Below are 15,441 nucleotides of genomic sequence, written 5' to 3' on the forward strand. Positions count from 1 at the left end.
TTTTGCCATGTTTAGGGCATTTTAAAAAGATTAAATGATTTATAGTGAATGATTTTCTGATGATTTGATGCACAGCAATAACATGTTAACAAAGTTTTAGTTCCAGCTTTGTCCTGAAAATGTATTTTATTGACATGCAGCCAAAACAAGGCTTCAGTAAATATTAAAAAAACAATGTCATCTAGTGGTCGCACGCAGTTAGTACAACTCTTTACTTATAAAATACATAACCCAATATTATACAAATAGGATCCACTAAGAGCCACATGTATTCCTTGCAGTATTTATTTGTTTGGGGGCAGGGGCGGATCAAGAGAAATTTTCTTAGGGTGGCATGAGGGTGGCAAAGAAATCAAATGGGGTGGCAAAATCAAAGCCTTTTTTTCCCAAACACATATGCAGATGGTTACTGCATTTGAATCATTTTAACAATATGTAAGTATACACGCTTTTCATATAAATATAGTCTATAACTTAATTATTTTCTGTAGCCCACATAATTAAACACTTTAGTTACATAAAACATGTGATGTTATGTACTGTATAGCCTGTATAATAACTAAATATGTAGCCCAATAAGTATAAAATCCAGAAAGCTACACAACTTGTTCATTTACAAACACAGGTCTAACTTAAGTTTCACACTGTTTTTTGTTAGAAAAAAAATCAAATTTTTACATGCTAAAATTACACAAAATGTCAGAAATCTGCACTGTCATGAACAAAAATGTAAACCTAATTTTTATGATTTCTTGCATCAACCCTCTGAGGTCCAAAATATAATCGGCCATTTTTTACTTTTTTGATTTTGACATTGACATACTGTATTAATATTACTGATCTGAAATCACACAAAAAACTTAAAATCCTAGTAGTATCTTTTTTTACTGTAAAAAAAAAACACAGACATGTTGAGTAAATTATTTTTATAACTTGAACAGCAAATATAAATTGTACATTTTGAAAACGTATGCACACATTTTGTAAACATATACAACTATTTATCTAAAAATGCAGCCAATACACCTGCCTTTTTTAAATTTTGTACAACTATTTAAAAATATTACTCAACTAAAATGAGAGAACAATAAGGTGTTGCAATAAGATGCCTGACAAATTATGTGTGCCAGTAAAGAAAAAAAATGTGTGTCCACCACAAGACAGGAGAACACCACAGGGATAAACCTGCAGGCCTGACAACAGCAGGTGTATCACTCCGCTGGTTTTCTACTTAGTGACAGTGTTTACATTGCAATGTGCCTTTGTGACATTCATTAGTGCCCTCACTGACACACAAAACAAAACAACGACTACACAACAGACTAACTACACAAGACAACACAACACACTAACTATACACTCCACGCTACACGTCACAAATCTCCCACATCTCTCTCTCTCTCACACACACACACACTCTCTCGCTCTGTCTCGCTGGCGTTACCGTCACTCCCAAAACTTTCCCCTCTTCCTAAACAACCAAATCCCACGTGTTGACTTTTTTTTTTAATTGGTTGGCTCTATTTTCCCTTTCTTTGCTGTTTAAGAGCTGTCCTTAGAAAATGCTTTAAAACAAACAAACAAACAACCAAACAACGTCAGCTTAAATCAGTCATGTGATTTGGAGGTGCAGTGTGTCCGTGGACCCCAGAGGGTTAATAACACTCACCTTCATTCCATTTCCAGAGTGTAACAACCAACCAGCTGTGTGAAATCTGGAATTCCCATGGTGTTGCTCAAAATGTGCGCTGGCACAATCATAAGCATCCCTTGCTACTGAAAACAAGAAAAAAGCTGGGCTGCGCTATGGGCTGAACCATTTGTAAATGGTGGAGGGGGTAACACTATACAATATATTCAGTTTTAGCATTTATACTCACTGTTAACTGTAACTACGTTCAAAGTGTTAATGCTGTCTTACTATACAACACTGTCATATGCAAAACTAGGGTGACACTTGGGGTGGCAAGAGATCATTTTAGGGTGGCACTTGCCACCCCATGCCACCCTTCTAGATCCGCCCCTGGGGGTGCCATAAGAGATGATTATCGTTGATACCCCTTTCCTGGCTTTTCTCTTGAATCAGTTTTTTATTTTGTCTTGAAGCAGCTGGTGTTAATCTTGATTCAGTTCTTCATTCGCTTTAAGAAGTTGTGTTTTCTCTTTAAGCAGTTGGTCTCTGTAAAAGAAAATTTAAATAAATAAATTAAAAAAGCATTGCCCTGATATCATCAGCTGGCACCGAGGTGAAATTGCAAGTCGAAACGTTTTCTGATCCATTGGAAGTCCCATGTACAAATGGAATTGGATGAAATGTTGTAATTTTTGATACAATATGTATTCAGTTCTTTCTCAGTTATATCTGTATTCTAGCAAAGATTTAGGTGAGAGGACGTTAAACACTTAAATTCCTGGAACAACAACCAGTGGTTGCGTTAAAACACGATTAAGTAAATATGTGTAGTAATGTAATTTACAGTTTTTCTTAATCAATTTGGCGAAATTCACACAGCAGAAAAGTAATTCTCACCACTCTAGCATAAATCACTTCACAAAGCAGTAACACATTTCCCCACCCACATTAGCCTTTCATATTTTCTGTCTGTATCAGATGCCTCACATATATATATATATATATATATATATATATATATATATATATATATATATATATATATATATATATATATGTCCGTACATATTTCAGGATGTCAGTGGGGCAGTTTGAACGTGTTAGCGGAGATGAGAGCCCATCCAAGGAGGAAGAGAAATCATTTCAGAGAGCTGAATAAGCCAAAGCAATGCTTAGCTGTGCCCGAGGGAAAACAGTATCATTTTACTATTTCCAAATCAATGTATTGTCAGTACAGGTGCGCAATTTGAGCTACAAGGGCGCTTGTTGCCAAATGCAGTGATCTGATTGGTCAGATCTGATGATTCGGATGCGAAATATCGGAAAGATCGATCTTGGGTTAAAAAAAAAGTAAATGCCGCAGAGTCATCCAGTAAAATTATGCGGTGTGTGTGAACGGCTGTATTACGCAGTCCAAAGGTGAGTCCAAAAAATATTTTTAACACGCGAAATAGTCGCATGGATGTGACGTGTCCGGCGTCAAAGGGCCCTTGGAGGAGTTTTTTTCATTCTCACAGTTGAAGTGATTGAACGGCTTTCCAAGTTTTGATATGTGAAAGTTGTGATTGTTGTAGTTTATCTTGCATAGGTTAGCCTGTGTTATGAACATTTCCGTAACTCTTCCATAACTGCATAAATGGTAGTGAGAATAACAGTCCTTCTGTGAGAACTGCACCAAAGCAATCAGAATAAAGCTTAATGAATACAAAATGAATACACAGTCAATCGTTCAGTCTAACAACTTTTGAACAGCCAACAGAATCCCCTGTATGAGACCCCAGTGAATGTTGTCCAGGTGTGGGCTGAAACTTGTAAACAAAATAATAATAATAATCATAATAATAATAATAATAATAATAATAATAATGATAATAATTGAAAAAAGGACTGTATGATGCACAGAAGGCTTAAGCTTGCCAATCAGATTATAGACTAGACTAGAACTGGTTCTCAAACTTTTCACAATTAGTTAGTTTTATTTTATTATTTTATTATCAGGCAGTTAAAGATTCGGCTTGCGTAGCAGTGGACTTCTCTATGTCAGGCAGTCTGCTCACGGAGAAGTGAAGTACAATTCATAATTCAAAGTATATATTAGACACATGAAAACAGGAAAATAATTATGATTGGCTATTGATGGGGAAATACTGTGGTTTAGACTCAGCGCTCCCTGAGTTATCTGGTCTTTGACCACCAGTCTGGGATCTTGCCCTGTGTGAGAAAACTCCTCCCTACCTTACAGTTGTTACCAGGAATGTTTTATTTTCATGCTGATGTCAGCTTTAACCGACACAATGACGTCTCTACTTCTTCTCTACTAATTCAAAATCCTGCTCCTCACATACAAGGTCTTAAATAATCAGGCCCCATCTTATCTTAATGACCTTGTAGTACCATATCACCCTATTAGAGCACTTCGCTCTCGCTCTGCAGGCCTACTTGTTGTTCCTAGAGTATTTAAAAGTAGAATGGGAGGCAGAGCCTTCAGTTTTCAGGCCCCTCTTCTGTGGAACCAGCTTCCAGTTTGGATTCAGGAGACAGACACTATCTCTACTTTCAAGATTAGGCTTAAAACTTTCCTTTTTGCTAAAGCATATAGTTAGGGCTGGACCAGGTGACCCTGAATCCTCCCTTAGTTATGCTGCAATAGACGTAGGCTGCCGGGGATTCCCATGATGCATTGAGTTTTTCCTTTCCAGCCACTCACTATGTGTTAATAGACCTCTCTGCATCGAATCATATCTGTTATTAATTTCTGTCTCTCTTCCACAGCATGTCTTTCATCCTGTTTTCCTTCTTCACCCCAACCGGTCGCAGCAGATGGCCCCGCCCCTCCCTGAGCCTGGTTCTGCTGGAGGTTTCTTCCTGTTAAAAGGGAGTTTTTCCTTCCCACTGTCGCCAAAGTGCTTGCTCATAGGGGGTCATATGATATGATTGTTGGGGTTTTCTCTGTATTTATTATTGTGCGATCTATTGTACAATATAAAGCGCCTTGAGGCGACTTTTGTTGTGATTTGGCGCTATATAAATAAAATTGAATTGAATTGAATTGAATTGAATTGTTGACTAGAACATCCTGTTATCATACACCCAAGGCCAAGCAGCCTGTCCTGTCTGAAACAGTCTGAAACCTTCTGCACTCAACTCTTTCTATCCCTCTTAGTTAACCCTTCACACTATGGGGTTAATACTTGTTACAGTTTCCACACAGGTTACAGTTTCCACGAGCTGGGGTTGTAGCTACTAATTGTGTCAACTCAATGATCCAGCATCGACTGAAGCTCAGCCACTCAGCCCAGGAACTCCACAGGCCTGGTGTTGCCTGAGAACCGGCACACCGGCCGCACACATGAACATGAACGCACATAGAGGGAAACGGGACTGGAAGCAAACCCCACGAAAGACATAACAGAAAAGGCAGGTTGTCGGGTGAGAACTGACGGACATCATCATTATTAAATTTCTGCTTAAGTTCTGAATCTATTTTTCCTCAGTCTGTAGGCTTTTTTTTTAATTAGTATAATCTCCCTTTCCTTATATAGTCTGCTTTTCCTGCACTTTGACTGCTTTCTGAGCAAGCTTCTCAGCAATTTCCTCTTCTGCCTCTTATTTCTGTGCTCCCTGAATCTCTGGCTTCTGCTGTTTTCTGCCTCCTTTCTCTCCCCTCCTCCTGAGTTTGTTCTAAATTACTGGAAGGAACCTTTTTTTCCAGGACACGCTTGAACTAAATGGTCAACCTCACTGCAACCAAAACACACCAAAGCGCCTCAAGTCACATAGATATTATAATCAAATTCATCCACTCGCACATTAAACACTAGATTAGGTCTTCATCCGTTTTATTTAGGCTCATAGGAAACTGTCACCTGTGTGCAAAAACATGCTTTAACAGCGCTGCCTTGCAGCCTGACAACAGCTTTCTGATCGAAGAAATAATTTTTCCATGCCAAGACAATTCCCCTGCCAGTATCTCTTCATGGATAAATGGAAGAATGTTTGCACACATATTTGATGGATTAGTGTTAATTAATGTTTGTTTAGTTCAAATATCCGTAGAAATAACATGATATAATATTAACTTAAACGGGAGATTCTCCTGAACTTGTTGCAACACAAGCAGCATTCTAGAGAAGACTTGGTCAAAACCTGTTATGTATTTTGCTTCTTCCCTCACAAGCTATCTTTGGCTTAACTCAGTCATTTATTGTTAAGGAGCAAATGAATCATAGTTTCCTTCCTGTGGTAACTTGGTAACAAAAAACAAAAACAAAAAAAAAGTCTTAAGAAAGCAAATTTCCGTCAATCGGCGTATTCAGAACCTTTGGCTGAGTATTATGTGTTTGTCACTCCTGCCACTGATGCATCAAAGTCACTCTGTAATCAAAAAATATTTGACAACCTGGTAAAAGAACATGCAGCAAAATGTGCTGAAGAACAGCATGGCAATTATTTTATAGGATGATTTCTACAACTTGCTTCAAGCTCCAAAATATCGTTAAAAGAAGGAGGGAAAAAATATCATTAAATACATGTTTAGTTCTCAGGATTGAGTGTGGCGTCCTTGGCAGCTAATTGATTTTCTTGATCCCAAAGCTCTTGTAGCATTATATATATGATGTTATAAGAATACCTATAAGGTCATCTTATAAAACAGTTAATGATAGCTAACTGAGTTTTGAGAGAAAAGATTAAATATAAAAATAGAATTAAGAAAAACAGATTTCAAACATAGGCAGTCTACATACAAATTTGAGGTCTGCAAGTGTGAATGTCCTGTTTTAGGTTCATACATTTAATGGTTTAAAAAAAAAGAGAGACTTTAAAACAAAGAGTTTAGACCCACCTACTCTCTCTGCAGATTTCCCAGGGATCTTTCAAGAATGATGACATTATTTTTTGGAGAATTGATTTGTCAATAGGTAGTGATTTCATACCTGCTCCATACGTTACCATGGCAATTTACCCCAGTAAGAAGTGCACCACCTTCTTCGTACAAAGTATTCATAATGTTGTGAGTTTGCTTTTTAATAATATTTGCTGTCAGAGACATTTGACAAAATAAAGAAAAAGTAAAAACAGCAAAAACAAAAGAAAAAAGGGAGAGATCTGTCTCATAAAGACTAAACAATTGAAATATCAGAATTACCTTTGAGAATTATTACGTATGATGTTTTATCATGCAATCCAGAAACCAAAGTACAGCACAGAAAAGCAAGGAATAAACTGCATTTAACACCCAATGTATTGTTATTTGTTTATTTTTGAGCACTGAAAGAAAAAGTATAATCTTTACTTTCAAAAAAAAACATTTTTTGGGTTTCTTTTTCTAACATGAAGCATAAAGAAAATAGGAAACTTTAATCTTAAAAACACAGAAGTAAAACCTTATCAAGTGGCCACATATGGTCAGTACAACTATTTATACAAAGTCCTTTATTATCAAAAAAGAAAATGGCAACGACGAGCAATGTCAGATGTACATAAGAAATAAAGCAGCTTTGTCATAATACACAGAACGTTAAAATAGACTGCACAGACACACTTTACATGTGTCTACTAACATGCTACATGTACAAGTGATTTAGGAGTGATTTATGGGTTAAATAATAATTAAATATTCTGGGAGTATTTTAGATCTTTAATACTGCAATTACTAACATATACAGTGTCCTTTATCAGATTCTACTCAGTGACACACGCTTTTGTCTTGTGGGGAAGGTTAGAACTCTGAATTCAGGTATCAAGTATTTACATGTGAATCTGGTATTTGTATGGTTTAATCACAGATAAATTATGCTCTCTTATTTCAGGGCACTATAATATTTGGGAGATTCAGAATGGTGAAATTTATTCTGTTGTCTTGATGCATTCTCAATCATCCAGGTAAGTAAATCTCCAAAAGTTCATCTGGACGTAGCGTTTTCAGTGGGAGAAACGTTTTGTCACTCATCCAAGTGACTTCTTCAGTCTCAGCTGACTGCAGATTTCCCCAATCTTATAAACAGTACATTTGCATAATGACTGAAACCAGCCCACTGAAGGAACAATGGGCTGGGAGGTCAGTTCCTTCATCATAATTATGCAAATTCTCATGACCATTGATCAAGGCCCACTGATCAGTGGTCTTTGATCAGTGGTTGTTGATCAATGGTCATGAGAATTTGCATAATTATGATGAAGGTGGCCTCCCAGCCCATTGTTCCTTCAGTGGGCTGGTTTCAGTCATTAGATAGCTGAGACTGAAGAAGTCACTTGGATGAGTGACGAAACGTTTCTCCCACTGAAAACGCTGCGTCCAGATGAACAGAATCAACTTCTGGAGATTATTCTGTGATGTTCCTTGGCCCTATCAAGTGCTTGTGATGTCACCTGTGTGTGTGTGTGTGTGTGTGTGTGTGTGTGTGTGTGTGTGTGTGTGTGTGTGTGTGTGTGTGTGTGTGTGTGTGTGTGTGTGTGTGTGTGTGTGTGTTTGTTTTTGTTGACTGAAGTCAAGCTAGAACTTTTAACTCCTTCTCACACATCCAGTAGTAGATTTTGCTACATTCAGCAGTATACCAAATGTACCAAGTTGCACTTTGGTACGCACATGTGTAGGCGGAATTCCAGGGTGTAGAGGATGAGAATGAGAATGTTTCTCTGAAGTTGCTAGAAGAAAAAGCAAATATGTGTTTTCAGTGCATGAGGCTTTGGAGTGTTGAGGTTGAGATGAGACTAATAAATAGCAGTCCAGCAGTGGCTAAGGCTAAATGGTTAATAATCATTGCTTCTCTGCTGCTCTTAACCAGCTAACTACAATTGAAAAAGAATTCCTTTGGTGTGTAGCTCTTGCCTCAGGGGGCAATCAGACATTTTATAATGTAAAATGACAGGGTCGATGTGGTGATTTAAGATTCAAAAGGCCTCACTTATAACACAGTTGGCTTCCATCCACCCATTTCAATGTCCACATACTGCTCATGTAGTTCCACTGATGTTTCAAGCCTATCCAAAAATGTACAGCCTGTCCATAAGAACCGACAAAATCCTGTTTTGAAGGAAAGTGGTTTTAATGTTTTATTCACTTTGGTTGGAGGATGACAATAAAAGAAATCAGACATTTCAGAACATGGCAGTGCAGAACACACCGGAGACAAGATCAAATGATAATTATTGTTGTTGGAATACAAATGAGAGTGGTTTTATTCTGCTACATGTTTTAAGTTTATAAGGGGAAAAAAGTTTATCTAAATACCTTTTCTGCATCATCACTGATAATCACCAAATGAGCTCCATGCCTCTCACAGTTTTGTTTGGCATCCTCCCAGGTGGATTCAAAAGAGGAAATTTGGTAGCAGCTTGACCTGAATCTTTTCCATTCCGGGGAACAACTTGGAAGGTTTAGTAGGGCTAAATAAATTAGCAAAGGACAAAGTATATCAGGATAATATCGAATGGAACAGAAACAATGCAACGCAACAGGGTAAAACGCATACAGTAATTCAAATAAAATAAAAACAATACTGAATCTTTGTGAAACGATGTTCATCACATTTATCTCCAAATAAAACACTGATAGCTCACTTGATGCAAAAATTTCAATCACATTCATCTATCGCCATAAGTACTGGAATAGATAAGTAATGTTTTAATTTTCTGATTTATTTTTTCACTCACTAATTTTAACTTTAGCTTAGTTTAGCTAATTTTCGCTGAAGTGTTGTTTGATGATATTACACGTGTACGTGTCTTTCCAATTTCTAATGCAAGTGGCTTGACTCTTGAATCAGTTTTGTTTTACCTTGATTCAGTCTGCTGTTCTCTTTAAGCAGTCTGTCTTTCTCTTGAATGAGCTGATTTTTATCTCGATTCAGCTGAGCCTTCTCTTCAAGCAGTTTGTCTTTCTCTTGAATGAGCTGATTTTTATCTCGATTCAGCTGAGTCTTCTCTTCAAGCAGTTTGTCTTTCTCTTGAATGAGCTGATTTTTATCTCGATTCAGCTGAGCCTTCTCTTCAAGCAGTTTGTCTTTCTCTTGAATGAGCTGATTTTTATCTCGATTCAGCTGAGCCTTCTCTTCAAGCAGCTTGTCTTTCTCTTGAATGAGCTGATTTTTATCTCGATTCAGCTGAGCCTTCTCTTCAAGCAGTTTGTCTTTCTCTTGAATGAGCTGATTTTTATCTCGATTCAGCTGAGCCTTCTCTTCAAGCAGCTTGTCTTTCTCTTGAATGAGCTGATTTTTATCCCGATTCAGTTGACTGTTCTCTTCAAGCAGTTTGTCTTTCTCCTGCAGCAGCTGATCTATAAATTGATTCAGCTGCTCTTTCTCTCGAAGAATTTGGTCTCTCTCTAAAAGCACTCCTCTGATGTCATCAGCTGACACTGAGGTAAAATTGCAAGTTGAACTGTTTTTTGATTTGTTGGAATTCTCATCTACAAAGTGAATCAGATGTGGGTTTGTTTTTGTTTTGTTTTTACTGTGATTTGGAAAATGTGAGCTGATACATACCGACTTGTAGCCACATATAGACATTGAGTGATGATTGTATGACACATAGCAGGCCGAAACTGATTCCAACCAACTTGTAGATTGTTGATCCTCCTACAACACGCACATCATTCACCAAAAATTTATCATCACCATAAAGAAAGTTACAATTTTTGCTTTCTCTGTGTTTTCATGATGTTTAAATCTAATTATAGAATCCAGCTTTCTTGCATATACATTTTGTTAACATTGCTGCATTGCATATTTTTCATCATCTTAGCAATGGGCCTGTAGCCCTACATTCTTCCATTACATTTATACAACTTTGTACACTAAATTATTTTTATTGCCATTTCTTCATGTAATTATGCTAGTATGTATCTTCACTTTTTAAACACCATATAACAACATTTTTATGTGGATGGCCCTCACACTTGAAATCTTTTTGCCTTTGAATGCAGATGGCACATATCTGGACCCAGATTTCTCTGCAGTGGTTATTGTTTACAAAAGTAGATCAATTAAAAGTAAAAGCTAAAACTATAATCCTCGATTAATTGCCTTTTGTCAAAACTTTTGTAAACTATCAATTTAGAGAGAAATGTAAATTATAACCTACATACCAGAGATGAAAAGAATAAAAGAATTTAAGAGATACCTGGTTTGTGATTTTCTCTTGTTCTCTCTCCGCTATCAAGAGCTGAACTGACAGAATTTTGAGTTTCCATTCTTCTTACACTGACGATCTGAGAAAGCACTGTTTCATCATCTAAGCTGAATCTCTTATTGTGCCTGTTGCCTTTAGTTTCCTTTAGTCTTTTATTTCCTTGTGGCAAATTAATCATCTCCTTTTTATATTCACTGATCTTTAGATAGTATAGTTATAGTGGTTGTGTCATCAACCACAGACAAAAAAAAAAAAAGTGTACACAAAGGAAATTATGATAAATCTCCCCATCTTTTTAAAATATAGAGCAAGGCCTACAGGTGCTTGCACAATTATTTTCTTACTTGTGTATATAATATATGTTGCTATTTAGCAAACATGAGTTATGTGTTAATTAAATAAAACTTAAGCTTTTAAACAGAGCAATTAACCAATACAGTTATAACATTTTGACTCTGATATCTTAGGTTAATAACAGATAACAGATTTGGTTAGCTCTTCAAGAACACAAATGATACTAAATCATATCTTTAAAAACCAACCATGTATTTTGGATATAATTTTTTAACAAACAACAATACACGTATCTAGATATACTTGACCAACAGCTGAGTGACAAACACATAGGAGCTGTTTCCATTCGTCATTGCTGAGGTTTTTTTCTATAAGCCAACAGCAAAGGGTAAACCTGTCGCTTTCTTTATGTTGCCATAAATAACCTGTTATGTTTTTCTCTATGAATAAATAAATAAATAACATTTATACCAAGGGCGTCGATTTGGCATGGACGGAAGGGACGTGTCCCCACCAATATCCAGCGATTATTGAATTGTCCCCACCAATAATTTGATCTCTTCGAGTAAAGAAATACAAACCCGATAGAAAGAAAAAAAAGATCTGTCAACGTCTCATTCAATTCCAGTTTCCAACAATGGCTACTACTACTGCAGCTACTTAGTATTAATATTACTCTTATTACTCTTTCTGGGTCGCGAAATCAACTTTTAACATATTTTCAGGCGAGAATGTAGTTGTGTAAACTTCAAATAACTTAAACATGTTATTGTTTGGCCTTTTTCAGTGTTTTATTTGTTCGTGAGTAAATCGGTTTGGCTGAGATTAAAGTTATTAGATTAGATTAGATTAAATAAAACTTTATTAATCCCTCGGGAGGGTTCCTCCGGGGTTTTCACACAGCTGAATAAATGTCAAACAGAAAACTGATTAAACAGAAGTGTGAGATGGTCGAGAATCTACGCAAGCGTCCGGTTATATTTTATTTTATTTAGACAGCAAGGAGCAGACGGCAGAGGTGACGTAATTATGAAGGCTAGACCCCCCCAATTTCACAGTCGCTCATTTCCGGTCTACCCGGCTATCGGAGGACCCGGCCCACTTAGACCGCGAAGGCCGGGTCCTCAGGTGGACGCAGCCTCTGAATTTGGACACGGCCGGAAACAGCCCGGCGACATTTAACTTATTTTTTTCCGATAAGTAAACACTGTAAAAACCCCTTTGAATGTCTCCCTAATTCTGAGGTCTCAAGGTTGGCAAGTATGTGCTAGGCTTTGGCCCACATCAGTCTAAAACTGTATGTAACCATGAAAAACGTGTTGCCATGTCCACCAGGACAGTATAATATAGACAGTATAGTATAGACTCCTTCACATAGTGGACATTGAGTTGTTGTGTGGGGCACCAGTAATCCATGTCTGTTGCTGTAACAGTAGTTCATGTTTAGAAAATCCCAGCTCACTGAGTTGATCGGGGCAATAGTGCCTAAAATGTTGCATAATTTTGCTGAGAGATCTTTTACTTTGTGGTAATCTTAGATGAGTAGTTTTATGGACAAAAACCACCAGGTCATTCAGTGTTCCCTTAGTACTAATGTGTAAGAGATGTTGGTGTACTATAACTGAAGTAATGTTGTTAGGTCCTTAAAGTCATATTCTTTTATTGTCATGACTGTATTTGAAGCTTTTTTTTTATTTTTGTATGATACCTGATTTATATGGAATATGGCTGAAGTAAACTAAAGTCTAAAATCAGTCATTTGTTTAATAGTAATTTAACATTATATAATTCACATATAAAACTATGAATTGTAATTTTAAATGGTTTAAAAGCATGTAGAATAACATATGTAGGCAGGTATATTTCTCCTTTTTTTTATCAAGAAGCAAAGGCAAAAAGGAGAAAAAAAAGAAAAAAAAAAAAGAAACAGGGCAGGGTTCGGTGGTTGAATCATCCGTCCCCACCAATGCCAAAACCAAATCTACGCCCTTGATCTATACACACCCTATACCACACAGTCATGCAGTTTTACTTCCCATATGAGTTCATATCCTGTCTTGAAGTTATTTGACGTGTTTAACATTATTGCACTGCTATAATTGTACACTTCTTATTTCGCAGTGTTTGGGTTGTACATATACACTTAACTTAAACAACTTTCTACCAAATTTTTGTGTTTGTTGCTTTTTGTTGACCATGATGTAGTATAAAATAAACCCCAGTTCCAGACTTATGTTTGCAGGCAGGAATTATGTTAATTATTTTAAAATGCATTATATATCTTGTGGTTTGCATAACCTTTAAATCAGTAGAATACAGCTTAGCTTATGTCCAACAGAAGAAAATTACATAATAAAATCTATAATAAATGAGGTGTATTAGGTGGTATAGGCATAAGAATGTTGAACTTAATTATATAATACTTTGTATTAATATCATCTACAGTATGTTATATTTACTGTACATTTTATGTTCATCTCAACTTGTTATTCAAAGCACACTTAAACCTTACTTTAAGTCTTAAACTCACAGGAAAAACTTACTGCTAAAGATTTAACAGATTTGAAACTCAAACTAGAGTCCTGAGTGCTTGATAAACTGGACTTTTTCTGGGTCTGTGAAGATGTTTCAAGGTTACTTCAGTTCTAAAACAACTGATGGAGAGTTATTTAACTCATAGTGAGGTTGTAGACATGTTCCTGAGGATCATTACCCACTATTAGTCATGAGAGTCATCACATCAGTCTAGGCATAAAACGGGACTTGGATAATTGCAGTCCCCACTCACCACCCATGAGCCATGTTTTGAGAACTGCATGAAGAGTAATGAGAATGACTTTTCTGTTCTGAGAATTGATTGAGGAAAAACTATAATGATGAAGGTCTTCAAACCTGCATTCTTTCTAAAAGTCAAGAGGGGGCAACTTCACCCCACTGAAGTCAATCCCATGATGGTACTTTTTGGTTTTTAGACAACATCTACATGCTTTTTCACAATTTTACTTTATGATTCCATAGTCTACCTTGTGTATTGTAATTGATATCACTGAACAGCTGTACTTCTCATTTTCGAGCAGTGTTCAGTTGTTTGACTATTTACCTGAGAGGGGTAAACTGCTCATTTAACCTTCCTGAGGAAAAAAAAGAGTCTTTGCTGGACTTTCTTTACCAGGTGAAATGTATTCAAAGCCAAGGTGAGATCAGCAGTGATGTGAATGCCCAGGAACTTATTGGCAACCTGTTCTACTTGGAATTCCAGCATTCCTGTAGTCCGCAGTGACCTCCTTGGTCTTGCTGGTGTTAAGGACCAGGTTGTTTGATGAACACCATTGGGTCAGTCGCTGGACCTCCTCTCTGTTGCGAGCCTCATCAACAAAGCTAATGGAAAATCAAACCTGTGGAGTTATTCAGTAACGTCATTTATAGGCCAAACATTTATAAAAATTAACATTAAAGTATATACTTAAATGTTAGTAAATTCTCCTGAATTTGTTGCAACATAATCAGCTTTCTAGAGAAGAATCAATATTTAAAATTGCTTACTGTATATTCTGTACGTTCCCTCACAGCTATTTTTGGCTCTGCACTTATTGACAGAGTGACTAACTGACAGCCTTCTTGCTGTCATAGATCCCAGTTCTATGACTATGGTAATACAGCTAGTGTAATTCTAATAGCTTTCTTAGTAAGGTAAATAGGTTCAAGGGTGGCTTGTGTTCCCAAATAAATTCTTTTTGCAAATCTGAGTTATGCTGAAGTATTAACTTGGTAAATTACTCTTACTACAATCATGATCCAAATTTGCCTCAAACCGCAGGTCTATTTAAGAGCTTTGGCTCCTATTTATGGAACATGGATGTTCTTCACATTTTTCCTGATGATAATTTCACATAATCCAATAAAACTGATCCATAATTTTGATAAACAATCATTTCTTCACTCAATAAAGTTTCAAAGATATAATTCATGTAATATACTGTATATAATAAAGAGCCTAAGCACCTGTGTGGTTGACATGCTGACTTGTAGCTAACTGGCAAACATTTAGCAGGCTGCAGATTTCCCCACAAGGGGAGCTATTTGTATTCCTCATTGCTGACGTTTTTTTTTTCTATGAGTCAACACCATGAGATGAAGCTGTATTTTTACTGCATGCGAGCCACATAGAACTAAAATTCCCATGATGGTTCTTTTTTTCCCCTGAAACCAACATCCATATATGTATACACACTCTATACCACAATGTCATGCAATCTTACTTCCCTTATGATTGCATTTCCTGTATTAAGGGTATTTTAAAAGTAACTGCTATCATTGCAGTGCATTAATATGGGTGCCCATGTTGGTAGAAAGTTGTTGAAGTGAAATATGTATATATAAATATA

The 15,441-nt window shown here is 36.6% G+C and overlaps 1 protein-coding gene across 1 annotated transcript; it reads right to left on the reverse strand.

Moving 5' to 3' along the window:
* Window positions 1-8,121: 8,121 nt before the first annotated feature.
* On the reverse strand, window positions 8,122-10,865 carry LOC120442738 (C-type lectin domain family 4 member G-like). Its single transcript, XM_039619884.1, has 6 exons — window positions 10,754-10,865; window positions 10,117-10,209; window positions 9,411-10,040; window positions 8,865-9,019; window positions 8,539-8,657; window positions 8,122-8,278 (listed from the first exon to the last, which is right to left on the reverse strand). The coding sequence occupies exons 1-6, from the start codon at window positions 10,821-10,823 to the stop codon at window positions 8,122-8,124; spliced, it is 1,224 nt and encodes a 407-aa protein (XP_039475818.1). The 5' UTR covers window positions 10,824-10,865.
* Window positions 10,866-15,441: the final 4,576 nt, after the last annotated feature.

This window comes from Oreochromis aureus, linkage group 11, assembly GCF_013358895.1.
Source record: "Oreochromis aureus strain Israel breed Guangdong linkage group 11, ZZ_aureus, whole genome shotgun sequence".
In the NCBI taxonomy this organism is placed as follows: domain Eukaryota; kingdom Metazoa; phylum Chordata; class Actinopteri; order Cichliformes; family Cichlidae; genus Oreochromis; species Oreochromis aureus.